Here is a 27,419-nt window from a genome sequence, read left to right on the forward strand (position 1 = left end):
GCACGAGAAGTACCCCACCTGAAGTGAGTGAGTGAGGGGGGAGGAGGGGTGGTACCCCCTTCCGCGGAAGTTCCACAACTGAGGTAATTTAATAACGTTGCGCGTGAGTTTCGGTGACGTCAGAAGGACGCTGAGCTCTGATTGGTTTTGATTGAAAGGGTAGTGGGTAGACGTCAATGCGAGATGCCTTACACATTATTCCTTTTTATTTTTTTTTCCAATCGGCCAATAAGACCTCGGTGTTCTGACATCATCGCAACCCCTGCGCGAAAGCAGACGAACTTGTGCTCCGCATATTCCATATTGTTAGCATCAGCTTTACCATTCTCATTGGTCATCTGCCCTGTATGAGTATGCCAGTTTCATTGCGCTTTGTTTTCTGTTCGGTGAGTTTTATAGCTCCCAGTCATTTATGCCGTGTCATAAATGGCTTGATATTGAATTTCAAAATAAATTATATGTATACGTCCACCTTATATATATATATATATATATATATATATATATATATATATATATATATATATATATATATATATATATTACTTAAACCTATTAAAATGCTCATCTAGGATTATTTATTTGGGATTTCCTCATTTATATTCACTTATTCCGTTTCCGTCCCTCGAGACTGTAAACATATCCGGCTCCTTAAAAAAAAAAAAAAAAAAGAAAAATAGATTTTTGTTTTGGGTTTTTTATGTCCTATGCTCCTCGCTTCGCGGCCACGCGCGCATGCGCATGACGAACCATTTTGCTTCGTGGCTTGCTCCCCTCGCTCAAATCTAGGCTCTCTACGCACATCTGGCGCGGAGTTTGCCGGCGCTTTACGGTGTTGGCATTCTCGAGGAAAAGAATCGCAAACAAACATTTTCTTGTCGTTAGCTCTTGGGTGTCGCGCGCGGTGCTCGCTAAGAATAGGTTGGGGTTACGGATGTCGCGAACTTTCGTCGAACCCGAGATTAGATTGGTTTCGGCGAATCTTCGATCTTTTAGTAGAATTCGTTTAAGGTGTATGGATAGATAAATGCCTTTGTATCGGGTGGTAGCCTGCGCCACCTAGCGTAAACACATTTCCACCCTTTCCTTTTTTTTAAATTTTGCTATAATTTCCGTTTTTTTTTTTTGTTAAATCGTCTAACCCACAAATCTTGTGTATTATCGCACTTCTCTAGATGTCTTCCACCAACCTAGACCTTTTACACAAAGGATAAATGGATGAATAGTAACGAATATACCCATAAACGGGCGGTATAGCTTGCGCCACCTAACCTATATGGATGGATGAATGGATGGACGGATGTTTGGAGGGATGTTAACGGCTATAACCCTTTGTAACGGGCGGTAGCTTGCACCGCCTAGCCTAAGTCTATTTTTTTTTTTTAACTATTACCGGGCAATGTAGGATATCGGTGGGATGACCTTTGGGGGATCGGGCAAAACAAAACATTACCACCCGCCTCTTCCCCCCGGCGAGGGAGTCGCCAATTTTCCTCTGGTCAAACCTTGTCGGCGTTACCCCAGCACAGGACCCACTGGGAGACCGGGTTGAGACTTTGGGCCGGAACCACGCGGTAGGGAGTCAAAATTTTTCTCCGTAGGAGGAAAAAAACTCCCTATGAACGGTGTTCCCTGTCTTGTACACAAAATTTTCAAATAGAACGAACAAAAATTTTCAAAATTATCAGTGTTGAGATAATAAAAAAAAAAAAAAAAGAAAGACGTTTACAAATTTCTATAATGCGAAATTAGAGCGCAGCTCTTGAAGAGGTGGAAGAAGGGCACGGAGGGAAGGGTATTCCCCTCCCCTCCCCTTCTCCTCCAGTCCAGTTTTCCCGCTATATTTAGCCGGGAAAATGACGTCACATGACTTGGTGTCACGTCACCTATGAGCAAATTCAGTTTCTCCGAAATCTAGCGGAGAAACTGAATTTATCCCCAAAATCTAGCGGATAAACAGAATTTCCCCGCTAAATTTAGCGGAGAATTGAATCGGTGTTAAGCTCACGTGACGTCGATTTTTTCGCTAAATTTAGCGCGGGTTACGCCGACGCCGCGAAGCGCGGAAACGGCCGCCCAAGAGCTGCGCTCTAAAAATAAAAAAGAGAAACGTATGTATTTAGTTAGTTTGTTAATGAGAACCGATACACCCAATGGCCCCCTCCTCCGCATGGTGGTGACATCGGCACGTTTACAGTTTGCCGTGGCGGAATAATTGAACATCAGTCGAACTTTTTTTCGAACTTTGCGTGAAAAGTTCGAATAAAGTCGTGCGCGAACCTCGGCAGGATCTTGACATTCCCTCGCTGTGGTGTACGTCTATCTGACGACTGTTTTCTTCTGGACGGACTCGAGGATTGAAGAGGACTCTGCCCCCGCGACATTTTCGCGTCTAGGTGCCTTTTTCTTTCTTTCTTCCCTTTTTTTTAATTCGTGGCGTTTTTGAGATGGCGTAAATTGTTGAGAAGTCTGGAAGCTGCGGATTTAAGTTTTCTTGGCATGCCGCGAGGAATTCGCGGGGGAATGCAGTTCATATTGCGTACAGGGGGAGTGTGTTTTTGCCAGTTTGGCCTCGTCTTTTTTTTTTTTTGTATTTGTTTTGTGATTTGACGTCTGCAACTACACTTTGTTTTTTTATTAAAGTTCTGATTACAAGACTGATAAAAAAGGGCTAGGACTTTCCAGGTAATTATATATTATATTGCTTTATTTTTAATGAAGCGGATAATTTTTTATTACGCAGGTATTTTTTAGATCGTATCTTGCTCCCCTAATGATAAGACCCCCCACCCCACATACTCAAACAACGAAAACACACGACCGAAAATTGCCGTCTCAAGATGGCGGACTGCCGTGTGACAAAAGAAACCTAGACCTCCGTTAATTTATCCGTCCAGTCATCAACCCGCGTATCAGCGCCGTTTTGATGGCGGCTAGAAGGGGAAGTGTGGCTTATCGATCACTTCTCCCAGCGGCAAAAAGGGAACGAAAAAAAAAAAAAAATATATATATATATATATATATATATATATATATATATATATATATTTATTTATTTATTTATTTATTTATTTATAAGGGTAACAACGAGCCACTGAAGCGGGCGTCGACGAGCCTACTACACAAAGGCCAATGCTGGGGAGATGGACACGGTAGAATCTAAAATGGCGATAACCTGCCCGCTGCGGTAATGATGAAAATACAGAAAAAGAAAAGGCAATCCCGACGAAGTCTTCGCTTTGGTTCTTGTAAAGCAAACAGAAACAACGTGGGGGGGAAAAAAAACTGCTTTTGTTTATTTCGTTTTACTAAGTTGACTATAATATTTAGACGTTCAATTTTGTTCTTCTAGTTCTCGTTTCGGGTTTTCTCAACCTATCGAAGGAGGCACCTATTAAAACTTCTTAATGCTAGAACCACACACGCGCACGCAATATGTTTAGCGTTTGATACATTTTGAAAGCAGCTGAGTGTAGAGTGCGACAACACACCGCTCGGGGTCGGTAATCAAAACGTCATTTCGTAAGCGTACGCCGGCGGAAGCTGCCGATTTTAGCCTTCCCAGTGTTGCATAATTTGCCCACGGTGGGGCGCTCGCGGTCAACCGACGGTGGCGTGCTCTGGAGCCCTGCCCAGCGGGTGTATACCATGCAAGGAGGTTAGAAGTACTAGGAGGGGGCACGTTGCAATATTGGTGAAGCCTAGTCATAAAAAGTTTAAACGATTTTGTGCCCAGCGTGACCGCAGATCTCTCTGGCGATTGGTGCGCGTGACATGTCACGTGTGAGATGGATGGTTGATTGTAGAAGGACCCCTTGCAGGCTTGCGCGCGCTCCGTCCGGTAGGTTTTATCACGTCGAAGTCTAGACTGTGGTGTATTCTAGTACACCATAGCTAGACGAAGGCTAGCTACGGTCACGTGATGTGGTGAGAGTAAGAAGGAAAATGCGAAAGAGGCGAGGCGTCAAGGGAGCATGGCTTGTGGAGGCTACGCGGCTGACGTCATGCCCTCTCCTACCCTTCTATTCTCCATGATACCATGGACTGCAGCGGGCACATACGAGCCATACCATCCATCCAACATTAGGGAGTTTTAATAGATCGTTCCGCCGACTCCGGTAACGACACCCGATACTCCGCTGCCACCTTTACGCCCGCATCGTATCGTTATCGGAGGTATCGGAACCATCTACTAAAACTCCTGATTTTGAAGGTCTCACGGTACCGGACACTCCGCGTATCGTTGTGCCCCTCGCGAAGGTCACTTGACGTAGGTCACGTGACCGGTGACCCTCGCTTACGCAGCATCAGATTGACCCCGATGGCACATATAGCGTCTGCTGCGGCGCATCGTAGATTGAAACGAACTATGTCATCGAACGAACCGTACGTTTTTTGTGTATTTGCTTTGCACTCAATTATATATGCGCATGCGCACTTGTTCGGTCTCTCTGGCCTTGGGAGAGATGTATGGCCGACCGGTGACCTTTTGTTTGTCAAGACAACCGCGACCGCGCTCCGTGAAATGAAGATTCCTCCCGCCCTCCTCCGCTTGTCTCGTTGTTTCGGTCGGCGTCTTGTGTACCGACAAACTAGGAGGAAAGTAGCATGGGCCCGTAGACTCAATAGCGATAATAGCGACCATTTCGTCATCTGGCGGTAGCTTTGGGCTCGTTCGCGGAAGTCATAAAAGAAAAGAAGGGGCGGTCGAGTCGGGAATAACCCAATGGCAGACGGGTAAACACTTTGTTTTTGCGCGGTTGGAAGAACATGCGTCCAGATTCGGCTCCGTTTCATTAAGTGTATGGCTGACTGCTCACGCAGCGCGCGCGCGCTCGAAGAGAGTCAGCTTTCGCGGAGCGGTGTTGGGTTTGAACTTTGAACGTTCGGGGTATAGACGTTTGCAAGTGCGGCCTCTGTGCGCCGCCCTCTTGCTGCCGGTGTGGGCAGATCGTTTGATAGTCAAACATTGCTGAGGCGTACCCACGGTTTCTAGACTGGCGCCCAAACGAAGCGTTATCCATCCAGGGTGGCCAGACTATCCCTTAAAGCGCGGTTTTTTTGCAAACGTCTATACTTCGCATAAAAAAAGAACGCGGTCGCGAGCGTGATATGAGTGTCGCAAGAGTAGCCAGCAGTGTTGACGCACGTGTGACAGGGGGGGCGACAGAAGTGGAATAAGTGTAACAGGCAACTGTGACAGAGGTTCGCGCGTTGGGCGGGACAACGGAATGACCTCCCTGCCGTTCTAATCCTGTCAGTGGCTGTATAATGCTGACCTTTCCGAGGTCCTCCTCGGAAAGGTCAGCATTCGGGCAAAACATAAAGAAAGACCATCTGTCACAGACACGCTCCAAAACTACAACAAAAAAGTCACTTTTTTTTAACGGTGTATTTGAAGGGGCCACTGACACGTATATATTTGTGCATAGAAATAATAAAATAAAACTTCAAAAAAATGTTTCCAGTCACTTGAATACTGTGTCGTCGATAGCCCCAGGGCAGTGAATATGAGACGCCTCGGTCGACTACTAGTCTTCGCCGCTGATGGGCAAAAGGTGCAACTTTTGGTAGGGGCCATGCCACCGAGTGATTGGACAACGAGCGCTGCGTCACAGTTCGGACAGGAGCTCAGACCTTCGAGCTCGAGGTCGGGTCCAGTGATTGCGGCCGCAAACTGTCCCAGTATTGAAAAAAAAAAAGGGAATTCTTGATAAGATGATGCCCAGGCCTGTTAAACCAAAACGAGTGTGCCGTGTGTGCAACGCATTCGAATCAACCCAAAGCGTTTGGTAACCTAGCGTAACAAAAGGTTCCGCGTGTGTGTGTGTGTGTGTGTGGGTTTTTAGAATTCCGAAAAAATAAATAAATTTGCCGTTAATTCGGATTTATATAAAAAAAATAATCGAACTTTTGACTTAACAATTAAAGGGAAGATGGGGCACTTCTGCATTTGAGAAAAAACGCTTGAATTGCGTTCATTTGGCCTTTATATTATCAGATATCAAAATTGTATTTCAATGCGACGCGCCGGAGAGCCATCAGAGCAATTTCAAAATAGGGCTGAGGCCCCGCCTCCCTAGCCTTGGGCAGCCAAAAGAGCCGTCGATGACGTCACGGACAGCGACTTTCTTTCGCGTTTTCTCGCGTTTAAAAATACTTGCGCAGCAAATGGTTTGGGTATTCGGGTTCACGGCGTAAAAATACACTAGAATTCACTTCTAACTTATTTTTTTTAAGAAGCTCCGTAGCTTCCCTTTAACCACAAAACAAAAAAGAAAGGCTCGATGTACAACCTAAGCACTTCTTATGAGTTGTGAATGCGAAAGCATGCACACCTCTCTCCGCTCTCATCTTTTTTGTTTTGTTTTTTTTTACTTGCGTCGGCGGTTGGGCGCGCGCGCTGATCTTGGGCGTGAAGTGGTGGAGCCGCTGCCTCGCAGGCACGCAGCGTCATGGGGTGGCGGTCGTTGAAACAGACGCTCGTCTGCCAATGGGAGCCTCGTCAACGAGCGCCAATCAGTGGGACTGAAGCCGAAATCCATCAGCTTTACTCCGCTCTTTTGGGATCGGGGAAACTAGGTGGCCGTTGTCTAGGCTTTTCGCGTGGTTTCATGGCTGGGAGCTGGCTTCTCTTGGAGAAAGGAATTAAGGTGCTGTTTGGCGCGGTTTCAAAGCTGATGACGTCGGCTCGCTCCATAAAACAGTTAATGCTTTCGCAATTAAAAAAAAGAAGAAAGGTCGGTGGTTTTGAGGAGATGCCACTTCAGTTTCCTTTTGAAATCTCTGAACTACTGACAAAAGTGGTTTGCCTTTTAGTTCGTCAAGGTTCCTTCTGGACAACGGGTCATGGTGATGGTACCCAGACTTTATTATTACTTTTCTTGATTTTTTTTTTTTAGAATTGAGACTACAATGAAATAAATTCCCAATTTCTAAGAATTTCGAATCTACGAAAAATAAACGTGTTACTAATAAACCCCGCATCTTCAGCGAAAAATTAACTCAGAAAAGCACCCTCCGAATTTCTCAAGAAATGAACTCCCCAAAACACATTCTGAGGTCCTCGGATTTATAAAAAAATAACAAAAAAAAATTTTTTTTTTTCAATTATTAGAATTTTATTACAATTTTTATTACTCTTTCGTAATTTTCGTGGATGACTTATCGTGTTGACCGTGCGCGTTACGTCATCGTTAATCAACGATCGTTAATAGATCATCCGCCGATCGACCCGCCCCAAGCGGCAAACACGCCGAAGCTCGTCGAGACTGGAGAGCCGCCGCAAAGTGGCAGACGCGCCTGTCTTGGCGTCGCCGTCTGCTAGCGTCGCGCTTGGTTATGACACGCCGCAAGACGCGCTGTCCACAATATTGACGCAAGCTTGACCGTAGACGGCACTGCCGTGGATCCGATCCATGCCTCGCCTTGTCCCCTAGGCGGTATTGATCAAAACTCTCCCGTGTCGCGTTCCACAATAGCAGCCACGGGAAAACCAAAAGGTAGTTTGGTTGGGGGACGACGCGGTAAACAACGCTGCGGAGGAAACACGATGACGACGCTGAAAACCTAGACTTGGACATCCGAGAACGCGCGCGGTTCGCGAAACTGAGGCCGAACGGACGAAGGAAGGATAAGAAAACAAAGAAAAGAATACCGCGTCTCTGTTTTCGCTCCCCCCCTGTATCGGGCTCCGTTTTCCACCTTGCGACAGCCCGCAGCGGACACTACGAGCTATCGCGGGGCCAGTCCAATGCTCGGTGAGTGTCACGTGATCCTCGGAAGGGGGTGCGGCGTTACGCGAAGGCACCTAATCACGTGATAACGTTTTACGGCGTTGGATTAGCAGCCGGGATGGCTCGCCTCGTAGCATTCGCTGCGATTCGTCGTGAGGTCAAACGAAGCGTAGCAAGAAAGAAAATAATAAAATCAGTACGACGTGCCGTGTTCGTTGCTTCCTTCCCCTCTTCGATTTTTTTTTTTTTTTTCGTTATTCTTGGTTTTATTGATATTGCTGGCTGTTCATCTTATCTGTCGTTCGTTCCTCCCGGGGGCCGTGCCGCAATGTTGCGTGCGAATTCGTCGCAGAGAACCGGGGTCTTCCTGTCTGTTTTTGTTTCTTTTACTACTTGTTTTTCTTGCGGGTTTTCTAGCTTCGTCGAAGGTTGGGAGAGGGAGGCGGATAAGGTTCCTTAATTAAGCCAGCCGTCGTGTCAGCCGGACGATGACGGTTGTGTGGTCGGTTTGCGCCGGTTTCTCTAGAGAGGCGCCAGCTGGGAAGTCCCCGTAGTGCGGTCTCTGAACCTGAATCTAAGGGCGCAAACGGGCTGGTAAATATTAAGCAACATAATAAAAAAAAAAAAATTTTGAGGCCTTGGATAAACGGGACATACACTAAAATGTATAAAAAAATCTTTATTTTTGTGTGTCGTTTTTACATACACTAAAATATATGAAAAAATCTCAGACATTTTTTGTGTGTCGTTTTTACCGTTTTTTACCCAAAACCATTTTTTTTTTTTTTTTCTTTTTGTGCAGTGGGCGACAGTAAAAAGAAAATTGCGTAATTCGAATGTTTCTTCTTTCGCGGCAGCGAGAGATCGTTGTGTCCCCGCTGTTGGGAGAAACAATTTGGCCAATTTGGCCAGCGCAGTGTCAAACACCTGTTGAAAACAAGGCCCGGGTGTAGTGCGGTACTGTTGACGTCACGTAAAGAAGGCCACCGCCTGGCACGTCCGTCAGCACTTGTCTGTGGCTCGTCTTCAGTCTGTGAAGACACGCGTTCTAGCCGAACGCTGACCACATGTTCAGTACGTCTGTCCCCCGGGCCTTGTTTCTAAGAGGTGTCGGGTACGTGCTACCGATGACTTGGTTGGGAAAGGGCGGTGCATCTCATAAAAGGGGGGGGGGGGGGGGGGGGATTTTGTCTTTCTTTAAAATTTGATACAAGCAGAAAGGGGAGAAATGGTGCAAAAAATGGTCTATCTGCAAACTACAACGTAACAAAAGAAATTACACTAACGTAGACGAAGCGCAACGATTTGATAATGTAAACTACCGCAATGAAGGCAGCTTAAATGCGCAAACTTTCACCGAATATGCACTGGTTGTGCAGTTCTCTTTCTGTAAAAAATTTGAGCAAAAAAAAAAAAAAAAAACCGAAGGCCAAGGTTGAGCGCGTTTGCAGACGACCGAGTTAGCGACGCTATTTACTAGTGGCGCCATCTATCGAAAGGTGCAGCGATCAGACAACAGAGCGCGTCGTGTGCTCGCTGCGCCTCTCGGGAGATGACGCCACAAGTAAATAACGTTTGTGAACGCTCTCAACCTTGACTTCGGTAAGAGTTTTGCTTTTGTTTTTTTCAGGAAGAGAAGTGGTGTCTTGTAATTTCACACGGTAAAAACTGGCCTGCTCAGCGCACATTCGGTGATAGTTTTGACTTTCTATGTGCAAGCGACGAGTTTTCCGGCTTCTTTTAGAGCGGAAGGTCCGTTTGGTACACCCTATATATATAGTAATATAAAATAAAACAGCGTTGATCATGAACTGAACGTAAATGCGCAAACGTGCTGGTGTAAATTGAACATGGCATAAACCACGAGATTAAAGGTAAAAAAAAAAAACGACACAGACACTGTGGCCTTTCCGCGTTTGTCGTTTTTTTATCTGCAGTCTTTGAGGGGGGGATGGGATGGGATGGGATGGGGGTGGGATGTAATGTTCAGCTTTGATAATGTTCTTTTTACGATGTCATTGCGCTTTTCGCAGAGCGACGTTTTCGGTGTGTGGGCGCTATAACTCGCGTTTGACGCGTTCATAATAACGCATTTTGGGGCTACCCAGCAGAAAACCCGAACAATTGTTTAATGTTGCAAGCATATGATTGCATTATTTTCGTGTCTTCGGAGTTAAGGGCGCTTGCATACATTGCAGCGTTTGTTTAAACACTTAGAAATGAAGTCGTTTGGGCATGCCGAGTGTCTGCTTTTTTGTGACTTCCTTGTTTGGACAGCGAACATGAAATCGTTCTTGCGACATAAACTAGAAGAAGCGTTGCGGTATTTCCTCCAAAGAAGGCATTGTGTGAGACCACCACGCCTCGACTTCGCACTCTTAAAACCTTCCGGATTACACGTAACATGCGAGATACGTGCAACCAAGACGCACGTCTCTCCCTCGCCGGTTGGTCAGGTTTTGCCGGCGAAGTTCGTGATTAGCTCGTGCTACTGCTCCTGCAGGGCGCTCTTCTTTTTTGTGTTTTGCTTTTTCAACCGATGCGCCGAGTCGACGGTGTTAAAACAAGAAGGGAAAGCAAGAACGGCTGGAACTTGCTCCGCCGTAAAAGAAGAGTTCGTGTTTGGGCCAGTCCTAGTCGGTCCCGTGATGTAATAAAAAGAAGACGAGGAAAACAGAAGGAACGAGAGAGAGAGCGAGTTTGAGCCGGTTCCTGATCGGGAAATAAGTGGGGGTCATAAAAGGCGATAAGGGTTCCCTTGTTGTGGTCGTGACGTCGCTGTGACGTCACCCCAGGGACGGATTGATGACGCTGCCGACGCCGCTGTCGCTCCGTCGTGCTTTGACCCTTTGACAACAGGCTCCGCGGTTTGTGAGGTTTGTGTCGCGCGTCGAAGGGTTCAAACACCTCTCCCGGACAAAAGCAAAAAAGTTCATTCAACTTGGATCTCGGCCCCTGGGACGAGTGGCATCTGTAGCGAGGTAGAAGCTAAGCGCGACTGTGGCGCGAGGACGAACGATGCTGAAATTGCAATGTGTCACGTGTGTCGCGAACTCTTTTCAAATTTCAAGGTTCTACGGGGTTCGGTTTGGAACTTTCGAACTTCCAAAATCGGCGAAAAGTTGCGCCACCTAGCCCATGGATGGATGGATGGATACTAACGGCTACAGCATTTATAATTGGCGGTAGCTTGCGCCACCTACCTTAGAAATAAAGAAGCAAAAGTATGATTTCTTTCCGTCGCCACTTTGCTTACCCTCTTCAATTTCGTAACTATCACCAGGCGGTGTGTGATATCTCAAGGATGTCTAGGATAACCTCCGGGGGATCAGGGATTCGTAACAATTCCGTATATACCACCAGGATAACTTTTGGAGACTATAGTGTTGAGAAAACATAAGAGCGAACATTAAAACAATAATGTTTTAACAATAAATATTGCGCGTTTCCTGTAATACGTGCAACCTCGCAGGATGACACCCAACAGTTCTCGCCAGTTTTCATTTTATTCGTTTTATGTTAATTTAGATTTTTTTTCTGGGTGAACGCTCTTAAGCTCAAGGTCGCTCAGGACGCACGCGAAATCTCCGATCACGTGACCGACCCAAAACGCGAGTGTTGTCTGCTACATACGCTTTGTTTTCTCCGCGTAAAATTTTCTCAAGTGTCTAATCTGCCAAGCTATATTTGAGAAAAGGTGTTGTTCTGCCCACTTCAAGTAGAGATTAGTATAAAACACGTAAGGGACGCTTTTTATTTTCAATAAGCCGTTCTTTGGTGTTTAATAACCGATCTCCATCCTCCAGTTTTTCTCGCTTGCTGGCGCTGTTATGGCGGCAAAGGTAGAGGGGCTTTAGGCAAAGATCGTTTCTCGAAATTGCGTTTCGTAGACAAATCTTTATATACACACGTTTCGTCGACACAAACGTTTTATTGGCACTCGTTACGTGAATTGGGACATTTCGTCGTGCGTGCATGGGTGACCGACCTGACCTAGAGTTCCTGTATATGCTGAGCCTATACAGGAACTCTAACCTGACCGAACCGTACACGCCGCTTTGCGGCGACAGTCTCATGCAGCTTATTACAGAAACAAAGCTAATCTGGGCTGTCGATGAAATGTCGTTCGATGAACTGGTTGGCACCGCGGCAAGAGCGGTTGAGCTAGGGTAAGAGGTAGTGTTTGAAACGTTCTAAACCGTCAAATCGCCGATTCAGTGAAAGCCTGTACTAGTAATGTGAAGAGTTGAGCTAGTTGGTATGAATCCTGGAGAAAAGCTCACCGGAGATAAGCTCACCGGAGATAAGCTCACCGGAGAAAAGCCCACCGGAGAAAAGCTCACCGGAGAAAAGCTCACCGCAAAACCGGCGGATGCGGAGAAAAGCTGACCGGTCTTTGAGCGTATGCGGAGAAAATTTGCTCACCGATTTTTGTTCTCTTTTTTTATATGGAGGCAGTTGGATCGTGCGTAACATATCTTAATCTATTACCATTAAAATTCCTCAGCTTTGTAAAAAATAAAATGTCATTTTTTTGTATTATTTGTCAGGCTTATTGGGTATATTGCTCACAAATTAATAAATGCGGGGGAGTGTTTTCTGTGGCTTACTCTATAGGCAACGAAAGCTTTACTGAAAACTTCATGAACTTGAAAAACAGGAAAAAGTTCAAAAACTTAATAATGTCTGCCTAAAACCTAAAAATCAAAACGCCAAATGCCGAAAATCTGAAAGTGCATGTGCAACAACGCGGTGCCTGAAATTCTCTTTGAAGCTTTTGTTAATCTTTGAAAACAGGATAAAACAGTCAGTAAGATATCGAGGCTTCTTTTTTGCACGAACATGCCCGTTTTCTAGCCGTTCGTGCTGGTGTTTCTACACCTTGCCTTTGTGTGATAGTGCCCTTCTACGGTGATCCACCGATGACCTTAGGCTGCACCCTGTCACCGTTGTTACTCGTCACCCATATAAGAACTAGTAATCTGTAAGGTAGCAAATAGGGCGAGTTGGTAAACGTTATACATGATGAAACCCGCTCACACGACGACGAAGGAGTGAAGACAACAAACACGACAGGGCTAAGCTGTTCTCGCAACTGAAGTTTGTTAGTGAAATTAACAAAGAAAACAGCGTAGCCGACACTAATTACATCAACACCTACTTATCTATTAGGCACTACGCAATATTTGGAGCTGAAACGGTTCACACCGCTCTTCATATTAACTCGCAAAGAACAAACCTCTTTATTTGACAGAGCTACCGACGGCGCACTGTCAGTTGTCAATAAATTGTTGTCTTTTTTACCGGTGGGCAATGTTCATATTTTATACTCGCGGCTTCATTATTATACAAAATGCTTGATTACTAATTTCTCAGAATTTATTAAATATGCCCAATGAACTTCAAGGATATCACAAAAAAAAAGAGGACGTAATTTTAATGAAGTGACGATTGCGAATTGTGTTAAATTACCTTGTTTCACGCAGAATCGGCTAAGTTAAAGAAAAAATCTGGGAGCTTTCCTCCGCATCCGCTCAAAGGCTGGTGAGCTTTTCTCCGCATCTGCCGGTTTTGCGGTGAGCTTTTCTCCGGTGAGCTTTTCTCCGGTGCGCTTTTCACTGGTGCGCTTTTCTCCGGTGAGCTTATCTCCGGTGAGCTTTTCTCCGGTGAGCTTTTCTCCGCCGTTCAGTTGGAATACGGACAACATACATAGACACCAAAACCTAGGCATGTCTGATCAATGTCCAGTGCTACAAGATGCAATGCTTGGATGATGGATAAGGTTATGCGGAATAAGTGGTGAATTCAGGGGGGGTTCCGGGTGTCCTAACCTCCCTCTTGAATTCCGCATGTGTAAAATTTTAGGGGGGGGGGGGGGGGAGTTGTTTTCTCAAACATCTAATATGCTGACCCCCTTTCTGGGAACACCTGTATCCGCCCCTGTGTTCCATATCTGCCGACGTGAGTTTAGTGCGACTTCTGGTAGTGTGGCTGTCACAATCAATCTGCAGCAGTGAACATGGGAAGACCATTGCAGAGATATATCCTGTGGCCAGAGTGCATAGAACGACTTCAGCTACATCAAAGCAATTTCCAACACCTGTTCAGTGAACCCGAGTTTCACCTGCCTGTTTGAAATGCAGGATGCTGTTTGCAAATGCTGATTTTTGTGTACAGGTGCTTGTGTGTCTTTTTCAAACACACAAGCTGTGTTCTGATGCACTCTGACATAGCATGATGCTGTTATGTGCCTGGCTCGTATGGCTTAGCAGATATGACTGTGTCGTGGGCATGTAGTAGTACTTAGTTCTACGTAGGGCACTGTGCAATCAGAACGCAGGCAGCTTGCGGGCTATACTGTAAATTGTTTTGAGTGTCGACTTAATGAGAATCTTCTATGGTGAGTATACTTGTTCGCGCCGACATTGTTACGATCGTAAAAGCATGCCGCAAAAGTACTGAGGCACTAGTTGCAGGTCAGCTAAACCACCCATAAACTGCTAATGATCATCATTTAAGTTATATCTCTAGTTAATCATAGATTGTAATGCTGGCCCTGCTATAGGAGATAGTTTTCATGGAATATGTATTGCTCCTCATACTAACATTCTGGTGATCATAAAAAAAAAAAAAAGTATCAGTTGCTGTGTGACTTTATTAATCTGGAAAAGGCATGAGATGTTGTTTGGTTTATTTATTTTTTTATTTACCCTCAAGGCTCAAAGTACATTACAGAGGGGAGTGAGCAAACACACACAAAAAAAAAAGATGTCTGTTACATCAAGTAAGGGTGAGTTTGTTTGAAAACATGGGCATCAGTATAATTGCAGCAATTGAAGCGGGAAGGTGATTCCAGTCTTGGGATGTTTGAGGTACAAATTAGATGTTGAATGTGTGAGCGTTAACGCTTGGTATGCCCACCTTATAAATGGGATTGAGACGAGCTAAGTTATAAGATGGTTCAAGAATGAGTTTCTGGCGGGGAAGGGTTATGGTGATCAAACTTGTAGAATAAATAGAGGCAAGCACTTTTATGGCAGGGAGACAAATAATAAGTAACGCTAAGGTTTCTTTCCTGTGTTAGTTACACCCTCATACAATGACGATTAGTTAGGATGAAGCAAGCTGCTCAGTTTTGAATGGCTTTCAATGTAGTGACCAGATTTTTTTTTGCGGGGTCCTATACCGATGACGCATATTTTGATCTTGAACAGACTAGGCGTTTATACAAAATTAATTTTAGTGAGGAAGGAGCTTGAAAAAGTTTTTGATTCAGGTAGCCAAACATGCGATTTGCATTGCCCGTAATATACTACTCTACATGCGTGTCCCAAGAGAGATTAGAGGTTGTATTTATAGATGCCGAATTATTTGTAAGCGAAACAGACTCCAGGATTCTATTGTTAACGCAGGGCATGCCCTGTAAGAGTAGGACACTCTCATTAACCTATATTTATTAGTATTTACTTCCATCGGCCAAGTATCACACCAGTGGGCTATGTAATTATGGTCCGTTTGAAGTTGTAAAGTACGAGATTGGTCAGTAGTTGTATTACGGTGCAGGACAGTCATCAGCAAACGTACAGGTTGGGGATAAAATGTTAGCTACTGATCGTTAATATAAATTAGAAGCAATAATGGACAAATTACCGAGCCTTGCGGTACACCAGAATCAACAGAGGCTAAAGGGGAATTGTTAGGCCAGTATTATATATATATATATATATTTGTCAAGTGAATAAACAACATTATTATTATTATTAACATTGACAAACTAAACGATTATAGTTAAAAGGCAACTATCCAATTGAGCACAAGGTTCAACGTTCAAGTTGCAAAGCTTATGAATTAGTAGTGTGTGTGTGTGTAATACTTGAAACTGAGAAATCTAAAAAAACAAAAAAACATTGTCAGTCTGAGAGTTACAGTCGATTAAACAATAAAGATTATGACTGAAGGACACATGTTGAATATCTCGCAGAAGCCATGCTGAGCTGACGTAAGATATTGAATTCTGAGTAGATGATATCTTCAAGGATTTAATATACATGAAATGCTTGTTAAAGAAAGGCGATGGTAACTAAATCTGTCATGTTTGTCTCATGATTTATGCAATGGAACCACATTACCGATCTTCCAGTCGTTGCGCACAGTGACTGGGAAAATAGCCGAGATATTTTAGTGATTTTTAGAAATTTCGAATGAATATTGTCAACACGTGCAGATGATACAATTTTAAGCCCCTTTTTTTATGTTATAAATGTAGAAGAGGCACGAGATGGTGCCTCTTTCCAGCTGAAAACGACCTGCCCAGTGGGGTTCGTGATCGGTGCTGTCTAGCTGCTTCGGCTTAAAGAACAAATAAAACCAAGGTAAACTAATGTTTCTAACAATGTCTTTTTTTTTCCTCGTGTTGCTAAAAATAAGCTGGAACGCTAAAAATAAGCTGGGAGTTCCGGACGAATTGACTGATTCATTTGATTATCCCGTCCGGCGGGAGGGCTCGTTCCATTCTTCTTCTCATCTAATCTACAAACCAGATTCTGCTTGTGCTTCCACGAGCACACTTTGATTGATGCTGGGATCTTCCGGACGGAGAGCATTCGTTGTGTCACGAGGACTTTGATTGTTCCCGCTTCTGGGATGAAGCCTGGTTTGATCAAGCCAAAGTGTGACTGGGACCGAAATAGCACAAAAAATTGCTTTCTGATTGTGTTGATTTGATCAAAAATGCACCATTGCGTTTCGGCTGAGGACATGGCTACTAAACATAAAGAAATACGCGCGTAGAACTACTTTGGTTGCCAAATCGTTGGGGAACGAGAGACATAGAGGACTCGTTCGGCGGTTTGCCATTTATTTTAATTTTACCTCCAGTATATAATTGACATTATTGAGGAGACTGATGCGATTGTTTTTGGGCACGTAAACTGAATTTATTATTATTACTATTATTGTTGTTGTAGATGCTCATCATGCTAATGCCCATCGTGGCCTTTATTTCTATGGTCAATCGATAACAAAGGCTCAAGAATCCATACAATGGAGGACAGATTTTTTTTGGCCTTCTATACTCTACTGCGCTGCACCTTATATTACTGGTGTAAACAACTGTTTTTTTTTGTTTTTTGTGCTTTTTTTAAATTTATGCGTGCCTGTTGTGCTTATATGTGGGCGATGCTGATAAGCGCCGTTTTCATGTCATTAAAATAAATGCCGATGTATGCTGCCATGTTGTGTCTCTTGGAAACATACAGTACACTAAGGGTGTAAAAAGTATTCACTGGGCGCCATATTTGTGGGTGCTGCTTAGAGCGCATGCTCAGAACGAGCCCACATTAATGGGCTGCTAAGACCGGCAATCTTGAGGGTGCGGAATGCACGTTTCAATGAACTGTGGAAGCTCGCCATCAGCACGCGCTCAGCAGTCGCGCACACAGCTATGACCGCCAGTGAATACTTCCTATATGACTGATACTAATTGTGAGTTTTTCTGAAACAAGGCTTGATACTTAGGAAAGTACTGTGAACTATTTTAATTTCGCGGGCTTGAAATTTCACAAATTTGTCAAAATGTAGGTTTCTGTGATATCTTGCAGGTGCAAAAGTTTGTGATTAAGAATGGTATGCCACATATTTCTCACTAGGGTGTGCTACCTGCATGAACAACTTTTTGCAATCATTTTCAAGCCTTGAAAATTCGCGAAAATGAAGTCTTCGTGGACATTAAGTCAATAACAGTATTTGAACTAATTTTGTGTCACCTCAGTGACTCGGTCATTAAACCGGGTTGGCGACAGCAGCAGGGTTCCCAAATGAAACACAACCGAAACACAAGGCACACTAAACACATGTTAAAAGTGTACAATTCAGACACTGAAAGTGTGTTTCAGTTTGTTCTTAGAAAGTACAATATTTGTGTACTTTTAGTATTTTGCATTTTTGTTAATATCACAGTTAATTGATCACAGCTGAGAGATAATTGATTCCCCTAGCCTGATATTGTCTATCAACTTTCATCTTTTGAGGCGAGCTTTGCAAACCTCTCCAACTTTTGAGGTGCATCAATTCTAAACTAGCTCCATGTCTCCCGTTCAACATTTATATACGCAATCACAAACCTTGGCGTAGCAGCGTTTGATATTTTTAACCCATGTTTTGTTGCATTGTTCTTCACGTACCACTACCCAATCCACCTGCTGTGCGTCGTCGCCGAGGCCTTGGCTGTTCATGAGCGCATAAAATAAACGAGTGAATGAAAAGTGGAGCTTTGGGAAAGGGGGGGAGGGTCGGAGGGTGGCTTGCAAAGCGCACTGTTGCCAGATCGTGAACGGCATGTGGTGGTCCTCTCTTCGTCGCAGTCGGGTGATGCTTCTGGCGCCGCGATGGCCCTGTTGACGATGCCCGTGAAGACCGCCAGCGTGCCCAAGATTGCCTCCCCACCCGCCTGCGCCATGGAGAGTTCGAGCAGCCGCATGCAGCGCAACTTTGCCGAGAAGCAGCGGCGGGACAAGCTGAACAGCTACATCAGCGAGCTGGCCAACATCGTGCCCATGGTGTCCATGGCCTCCAAGCGCCTGGACAAGACCAGCATCCTTCGGCTGAGCGCGGCACACCTGCGCTTCTACCAGAGTGAGCCGAATTTCTCGCTCCAAAACCCTCGCTTGCTGAATGCAAAGTTTGGTTTTGGTAACACTGTAGCATGGTTTTTGAAAAATATTTATTTATCAAAGACACGTTGTTCTATGGGCAAAATATTTATTGATGTGAACCTCTTACCGGGACATTTTTCTTGTTTTTTTTTATTTTTCGAGACGAGTTCGTAACAAAATGCTGCATGAGGGGGAGGGGGAGCGGAGGTCCCAGCAAAATGGAAGATTTCGGGGGGGGGGGGGGGGGTGGAGGAGGAGGAGGAGGAGGAAGCCTGCGCCCCATGCCCCCCCCCCCCCCCCCCCCCCCGGTGCCTGCGCACGGCAATGATGGGGAGACGATGGGGATGTAGAGGGAATGGTTTTCTCAATAGGGAGTTTTAGAATAGCGCACACTAAAGCTTTGCAAAGCGTCGTCGCCTCTGCGCATGCTCCGAACACAAACCAGGTTTTGCGCTTTGCGTGCGCAATATTAGCGTGCGCTATTCCTCAGAAATAGGGAGTTTTAGAATAACGTACGCAATTTTAGCGCACGCGAGCGTTAAATTTAGCGCTTGTATTAGCGCCCGCGACGCAAGAGACTTTTAGAATAGCGTTTCTCCGTAGCGACGCAAAAGCGCAAGCATCTCGCGCTTGCGACGCCACCAAGATACAGTCACAATTTTTATTTCACACACGAAATGCTGTAACTTTAGAAAAAAATGTGCGCTAAAATTGCGTACGTTATTCTAAAACTCCCTAATGACATGACCACCACACACGGCTGCAAATCGATAAAAAAATGTGTTTTTCTCTTCGTGATTATGCAGCAAAATCACAGTATTTTGGGAGAAGGTGGCACATTTTAGAGCGCAGCTCTTAGGCGCCTGTTTCCGGTTTGAGCGGCGTCGCCGTCACCGCGCGGTGCATTACGGGACGTTTCCCATGATGACTTCACACGTGACGTCATGTCTGACGTCACGAGGGTCACCAGTGACGTCATAGATGACGTCACCGCGCGTTGCATTATGGGTGAATTTCCCCGCTAAATTTGGCGGAAAATTTTCCTCGCTAGATTTAGCTGAAAAATTTCCCCACTAAATTTAGTGGAAAAAATTCATGCTAAATTTATCGAAAACATTTCCCCGCTTAATTTAGCGGAAAAAATTTCCCCACTATATTTAGCTTAAAACTTTTTCCGCTAAATTTAACAGGAAAAACTCTCCACTAAATTTAGCGGAAAATTTTCCCCGCTATATTTTGCAGGAAAACTTTCCCCTAAATGGGGGAGGTGAGCAGGAGAGGAGGAAGGGAGGGTACAGGTGAAGAGGAGGGGCATACCCTCCTCTCCGTACCTTCCTCTCCTCCTCCTCAAAAGCTGCGCTTTAATTCGGCATTACAGGGGATTGTAAACGTCTTTCATTTTTCTTTCACTTGTTCAGAGACAAACAATACAAGAAATACCAGCTGCCGATTTTTTTCGATGTTAAAATCGTTGCTCTGCCCCTTTAATTAAGGCTGGCTCACACATTTGCGCCTGACTGTGCTCGTTATCTATATCTTCGTTACCTAGAAGGCGTACGGTATCATGCTACAGAGGAGCAGAGGCATGTTCGAGAGTTGCTCGAATCTAGCAGCAGGCAGCTTGAAATTGTGCGTTTGTGGAGTCACTCTGGCCTCGGACGGTTGTGCTCGGATTTTATTCCCGTCGTATCCTGGCAATGCATCGCAGATGTCTCGCGGGGGTGTTAGCTCCTAGAATTCCCCGTCTAGTGGTCAGAATTTTTTTCTTCTTTTCTCCTCTCTTTTGTTCTTTTCCAGTCCTCATTGTGTCTTTTTGCATTGTCTGATAAGATAACGTGCAGGTTCTTTTGTGGAGATTGCTTTCTATCTTTTTTTTCCTTCTGCGAGACAGCCTTTTGGAAGGTGCCCCCGAGACCCTCTGTTGTTGTCCTTGTCACTACTCGAACTCTAAGCTCGCACGCATAAAAAGAAGCTCTTGCTCCGCCTTTATTGCCGCCTCACGGCCGTTCACGCGCATCGCCGGGGGCGAGAGGGATGCAGCTGTCAGACTGAACAGGGGCAGCATGACACGGCCTGGAAACGTGCGACGAGCCGCGTTGTAAAGCGGCGGGTGTCTGCGGTGTCGGCGGGGGAGTGGTGCCGAAGGTTGGCGGCAGAGGTCACAAGTTCGACGGCAAGTCCGATGGAACCAATGAGTCTGCGTGATTGGTTCTGTCGGCGATGGCAAATGAACAAAGACGGCATGGCATGCGCTTGACGGTGCACTTTTGGCACCGTTGATTGGCTCCGTCGGATTGTTTTTTAAGGTCCGTTCACACACTTGCAACCTCTTAGAACCTTGTGCCTTGGAACCTCTTAAAATCTCTTACGATGCGAGGACACACTGGCGCCATCTATTGGGTAGCAGTGTAAACTTGGCAGTCCGGCATATTTTCTATTTATCTCGAGCATTATCATTTGTTTCTTGGTTCGAAAAACTTTTGTCAAAGTGATAAACCAGCCTTTCTCATAGGTATTACGCACATTTGACCTTGAAAATCCTGCAAAACCTTCGCTCTAGTGAAATGCAGTTCCAGGGGCACCGCATAAATGGCGCCAGCGTGTTCTCTTGTCCTAAGAAATTTTAAGAGGTTTCGTACTTGGTTGTAAGTGTGTGAACGGGGCTTTATCCCTTAAGCCGAAACGCAGAGGGAATTTCGGTTGAGGTAGCTGTTCCTGGGGGGGGTATTGCAAAGGAGGAAATATAGACCGCTTGATGCCGAATTTTCCGAGTGGTCTAGCAGAGTGTGGGGAAGGATATGAGGGAATTGAGGGTAAACTATAGGTATACGTCCCCATGCTTTGTTTTCACTCTCCCGGAACCGATCCTCTACTTTCATAATATTTAATTCTACCAAAAACATAAAATTGAGAAGTAGGGATGTGTATAGAGGTCACATTTGAAAGGTACTAAGTCAGCTGCTTTGTCAGCGGAGACATTCTGCCATATCTCAAAGCCCATCTTATAAAATATTCAGCTTTTTGGAAGGGCCTATTACTCAGCCTGATCACTTATGGATAGGAAAAGAACTAGACTGCATCTTCCTCTTTGTTACAGTTGGCATGCATCTGATGCCAACTTCAACAATGCCTACAGGTGCATTCTTCTATAATTAACTTCTCGTGTAACCTCCATATCAGCCACATTTGCCTCATCTAATCTGTCGTCAGCAGCTATTGCGGATTTCATCGTAGTAAAGTTCATCGCACTATGCAGAGAACTTTGTATTGGTTGTTGCCTCGCAAGGCTCACTGCATCTACTATGAACTTTGCGAGGCTACTATGCAATTCGCTTTCTTGGCCTCTCTGAAGTTTGGCAGCTTTTTGTTTGGGGGGTCTGCCAGGAGTGTCTCTAAAAGCAAAACAAATTTAATGTAATATGAACCTTACATTTGCCAGGCTAGAACGGATCTATGGCAATGTTGCAAGTGAACATTGCAGCTTTATGGCAAAAATGCTAAATGAGTAGCTCAGTTCTTTGGTTATGTAAATACAATTTTGAAGCATTAGTTTCATTGCACAGGCTTGCAGAACCAACACACTGATTGCAAGAAAGTCTAGCTTTATATGTTACTGACCTCTGCAAGCCAGACAGGATGCAATTCGATTTATTCCTCTTCATGAACTGCTTATGCTTAACCAAGTAAGGTTGCCATCTTTTTTTTTTTTTTTCCCTGTTCCACACTTATTCTTACATATGCAACATTGTTAGCATATGAACAAGCGATTGCCAGTTTTTTTTGTGTATCTTGTAAAGTCTGTGGGCACCCTGGCGGCTCCCCAGCCCAGTTGCCCGACTGCGAGGCAAGGGTGCCGAACGTTTCCCGCGTGGCGGCGACGTCACGCCAGCCACGCGCACATCGCATGCGCCGCCTTGATAAGGCGCATCAGAGGCGGCGCACGGAGAGTCGCTGCCTGGACTCAGGCGCCGGTGGTAACAATGTTAATCGTCTCGTCCATGTCCCATTAAATGTAGTTTCTTGTTGTTGAAACCGTTGGCTCCGTGTTATTCCTCCGGGTCGGGTATGCAGCAAGGCAAACCGACCACAAGTCCTAAGGCTGTCATCAAATTTACTTGTGTATCTCTAAGGGCTTATTTGAGACCTAAGCCTCAACATTTAAATTTGATGCCTGTTATAATTACCCTTCCTAAGTGAGATGCGAAAAAGAACCCATGTCATGTCCTCGCTGATTGTCTCATACAGTGTGCTATACTCATTGCATCGTCTCTATGCATACATGCATGCAGCGCTGCAGGCATTTTGGCATGGAACGCTCACCTCTCTGCAGCACTGCAATTCTCTTGAGTAAAAAGAAAAGAAAAAAGTATTGCTACCATTGCATGGAGAGAGCCATGCACACAAAATTACAATATTAATGCAGCAGAACTTGCAATTTGATCTGAACACATATGCATGCACTTGCTACACTTACTGTCATGCACCCATCTGGGAACAGGTATGTAGAAAAGGTACAAAGTTCAAATCCCATAAAAATGATGGACTGAAACTGATGCATGTTCATCATGTTCCGAGTGTATCAGAGCACTGAAGTAAAAAAAAAACAAATTGTATGCAATTGCAAAACAAAAAAACAACAAAAAAAAAAAAAGCTTTTGTTTTATTTTAGTGTTGACATGTCAACTTGACATGATAGTAACTAAGGGTGTAACCTATATTTATTAAAGCAGGAAATGCTTTTTAACGGAACCCGCCCAATCGCAAAATTGTGCCCGTCAGTCCGTCCTTCCATTTTCCGCTTAATTAGAAGGGAAATTGATGCCACAATACTTAACGTCACGTGACCTAAACACAGTGGGAAAATTGGCATCGCGTGACCTATCCGTCAATTCACTTTCCCCGCTGAATTTAGTGGGAAAATTTCATGTGTTGAACACCAATTCAGCTTCCCTGCTAAATTTTGCGGCACAAATCGACGTCACATGACCTGATGTCGCGTGACCTATACAACAATTCAGTTTACCTACTGGAGAAATATATGTTTAATGTGACACACCAATTCTCTCCCCCTGTCCCTCTCCTCCCTTCCCCCCTCCCTTTCTCTCCCGCTTACGGTGTCACCTCCCCATCTGCTCCCTTTCCCTTGCTCTTTCCACTCCCCTCCCTCTCCACCTACCTCTCTCCCTCTCCCCACCTACCTCCAATACCTAGATTCTCTTCCCTCTCCCAATCCGCCTCCTTAACCTCCTGCAGTACCCTCTCTCCCTTCCCATCTGCTTTCCTTTTCCTCCCCTCCCTCCTTCCTCTTTCCATCACATAGATGGAACACATGGAACATATATGCAAATCGCATCAGGACGTTTTAACAGAGCTTAACGGAGAACATATGTGTTAAAGGAGCTGTGCAACGATTTTAACGTTGAAAGAATTGGCATTTTCTGCTTTTGATATTGTTCACTGTGTCACAAATGGCAGAAAACACACCTCCTTTCATCGCAATGTTGCGATTCCGCCGCGTAATAGCGAGGCAAAACTTGGAATATTTCCCGACCTGCAGCCACGAGCGGCGGCCATGAGAAACAAGCGGCGTGACGTCACTTGGGTCGTTGTAAGAAAGATAGCAAGTTGTGCGAATACCTGCTCGATAAAAGGTAACTCTTTTTACAAATCTTGTCGTTCCAACATATATATAAATGCGTCAACACCCTGGTATCATCCACAAAACTTTTATTATACGGAGTTTTAGTGGCGCCATCTATCCTAGGTCCACAAAACCGCAAACAGCCGCCAGAAGCCGGAGGGGGAGGGGGACAGCGCCGGACGGGCAAGGACGGGTGGTCACGCGGTCGGCAGCGGATGAGTTCTCGCTGCTCGCTGATGGCTCTAAAGAGAGAATTTTTCCGGAACTCCGCGCCTACTCTAGTGACGTCACTGTGCACGTGACCCGGAAGACGATGCACGAGTTGAGAGGCGGCGAAAACCTGGATCTTTTTCATTTTTTTAAGTAAAAACTAGGGTATCCAGGCAAAATCTGTTTTCTGTAGTTCACTGCAGAAGTGTCAGGCATCAACTTCCACAATTATTTAAGCAAAGCCCTGAAATTGTTGCACAGCTCCTTTAATGCAACCATGTAATGCAACACAGTTACATTACAATAAAAATATCTAGTTCAGACACCTGTAGTGCGAGGCAAAATGCCGGCAGATCCCATTTGCTGGGTTCAAATCCTGGCTGAGGTGCGCCTACAATCCGATTTAGGTTTATTGCACAGATGGCGCCGAGTTGCAACCAAGGTTACGGTTGCATGTCAAAACGTCCCCAGGTTGTCGAAATCTATCCCCAGTCATCCGCCGTGACGTGCCAGGTGTCCGGCGTCGGTTTGGCACGTAAAACATTCAAATTTGACTTTTTTCTGCGCTCTAGGCTCTCTGGCGAGGCCTTCAACTAAAGAGCCCCCACAGTATGTCATAGCATGTGCAGCCTTTGCGAGGCGAAGGGCACCAAACTGAGTGCTAGAGTGATGACTAAGTTGTACGTGGTCTCTGCTCCTGTACCTTTGCAGCGCCGCTTGCCGCCGGCGAACGAAACAAGGTGACCAAGCCGACGAAATGGCGGCCAAAGTTCTTCAACCCGGACCACCTCAAGGATCTCCTCGAAGTATGCATTTCGGGAGTCACTCCTTCATCTCTGCACCGTCCCTTTTCTTCGAAGTTGGTCCCCGGCTTATGTCTTCTTATTCCGCCAGGTCGTAGACGGCTTCGTGCTTGTCACCTCGACCACCGGCAAGATCATCTACATCTCGCCGTCTGTTGAGCGTTACCTGGGCCACCAAAACGTGAGTACGGACTTTGTTCGCCGTCGTACGCTGTACCACTGCACTTCCTTGCTACTAATCGTCCACACACGGTGTGTAGTCTGCAGAAACAAATTTCTACTAAAAAAGTACCAACATTTTTTTTTTATGCGGAGTGGAGTGCAAGTTTGTCTGCTACTTGTGCGGAGGGTTGTGGTGACGTTGGAATGCCGAGCTCTGGTGGGGTCGATAGAAAGGATAGTGGGTAGACCTCAACGCTAGGTGCCTTGAGGTCTACCCACTATCCTTCCAATTGGAGCCTGGCGTCTAGTCTCCACGTAAGACATTCTCTCATACACAGCACACCTTGATGAATGCCTGCTTCATTACCTTTAGAGAAGCTTGTATCGTATGTAAATTACCACATTCCCGTCATTCACAAGATCCATTGTGTCTTGTCATAATGCATGAACGACATAGAGAAAAAAAATCTTTGTATAATCCGCATTGCGTAAAATTTCAACTTTCAGGTGTGTATAGTCTGTGGTGTGTATAGTTCATAAAATACGGTACACCGGAGGCAGACTATAATGTAAAAAATAAGCTATATATGCCATGTTTTTTTTTTGTGTGTCTATGATGGTACGTCGGTGTTTATGTGTCAGCCGGCCGGGTCAGGTATCAGTTCTTGGGGATGCACTTCGTGACCTGTTGCTCGTCTCTTCCAGATCGAGATGATCGGTCACTCTATCTTCACGTTCCTGCACTCCGCGGACGTCCAGACGGTCCACGACTGCTTCGAGTCTCTGTCGCGGAGTCCTCTGCAGCGCAGGGGAGACTGGATGAGCTCGGAGCGGTGCTCTTTCTTCTGCCGCATCCGCGAGCGGAGCCAGCCACGCTCCGAGGTGCTCACATACCAGGTCAGAGACCGTCCCGGTCGAAACTGAAATTTCGGAAGAAAAAAACAAAGCCCATTTCGGAACCCCAATATTTTTCTTCTTTCTTTTTTTACAGGCTTCGAAAAAAGGGGTAGATGAGAGGGGAGGAGAATTCAAGTTCATAGCAGTAAAGAGAGACTTGCAAACCGATTTCTAAAATTAGTTGCAGACCTTGGTACAAACTCCCCCGACAGTGCACATGGTTCGGTTCATGTCCCAGGATGTCCCAATGCTCCATAGGTGTCCTGTGCATGGGACATGTGTGCTGCATGGTTCAGGGCTGGACTTGAGCTTTTGGTGGCTCCACTCTAGAGCATGATTTAATTATATATTCTGATTCTTCTTATGGGGGCATACAAAAGAAATGACTTATTTCTTGTTTTTGTTCAAAGGAGCTAGGACGCAATTCTGTGAAGTTTAAATTTCTAAACATCTTTGTTTTTCCGTAAAGCCTGTCAGGGAATCAAAAGTATGTTTCCTGTCGGGAACTAGTATAGTAGATATCCACATTTCTGTTAAAAGCCTGATATGAAGTTCGAGACAATCGGTCGGCTCTTTTGGTCAATTCAGTCTGCATTCTGTCGCAAAGTGTTTGTGTAAAATACTTGGCTGTCGGTACGATCCTCTTGTGTAAGCAACTTATAGTCATGTCGCATCAGTACGGACACCTCTGATCTCCCAAAACACTGTTCGTAATGTGAGTCGTCTATAACAACGAGACTAAAGTGTACATGTTTACCCAGTTGGTCCCCCAGAAGTGTGCATCTATGGGATGTCTGTATTAACGAGACGTTACCGTACCCGTTGTTCGGAAACCAGGTGATACAGGTGGTTGGCCACTTGACTGGCCCAGCATCCGCCGGGATGCCCTGCGACGGTTCTGGAGACAGCCCTGGCTACCTGTTCAAGACGTTTGTGCGGCTTGTCAACACCAACCCCTACAAGGAGCTCTCACTCGGGGAAGCTGTCCAGGACGAGTACGTCACGCGGCACAAGCTCGACGGCACCATCATATTCGCCGATCACAGGTGGGTGGGGAGAGCAAAATTGGATCTGCTCGGTCTTAGCGCATCGCCGCGGGCTGACTTCTCGGTCAGAACTTTGGGCTGCAGCTGCCTAGAACAATGGAATTTTTCCTTTTCCACTGCCCAAGGCAGCAACATCTGTACAGTCGAATCTCATTAATTCAAACTCTCTTAATTCAAACTTGTGGATAATTGAAACTAACATGCAGGTCCTATCCTATGCGTCTCTATGGGAGGAAACTCTCGGTAATTCAAACTTTGCTTTATTCAAACAA

General features: G+C 45.4%; 1 protein-coding gene across 4 annotated transcripts in view; it reads left to right on the forward strand.

Moving 5' to 3' along the window:
• The window catches only part of LOC8034707 (aryl hydrocarbon receptor nuclear translocator-like protein 1), a 107,676-nt gene that overhangs the window by 69,224 nt on the left and 11,033 nt on the right, over nucleotides 1-27,419 (forward strand). For all 4 annotated transcript variants that reach the window (XM_042290002.1, XM_042290004.1, XM_040220639.3 and 1 more), the window contains 5 exons: nucleotides 18,098-18,368; nucleotides 24,951-25,045; nucleotides 25,134-25,223; nucleotides 25,910-26,101; nucleotides 26,939-27,147. In XM_042290002.1, the coding sequence (XP_042145936.1) occupies nucleotides 18,122-18,368; nucleotides 24,951-25,045; nucleotides 25,134-25,223; nucleotides 25,910-26,101; nucleotides 26,939-27,147 (833 nt within the window). In that variant the 5' untranslated portion in view covers nucleotides 18,098-18,121. The remainder of the gene's footprint in view (nucleotides 1-18,097; nucleotides 18,369-24,950; nucleotides 25,046-25,133; nucleotides 25,224-25,909; nucleotides 26,102-26,938; nucleotides 27,148-27,419) is intronic.

This window comes from Ixodes scapularis, unplaced genomic scaffold (genome assembly GCF_016920785.2).
Source record: "Ixodes scapularis isolate PalLabHiFi unplaced genomic scaffold, ASM1692078v2 PGA_scaffold13__105_contigs__length_92229423, whole genome shotgun sequence".
NCBI lineage: Eukaryota > Metazoa > Arthropoda > Arachnida > Ixodida > Ixodidae > Ixodes > Ixodes scapularis.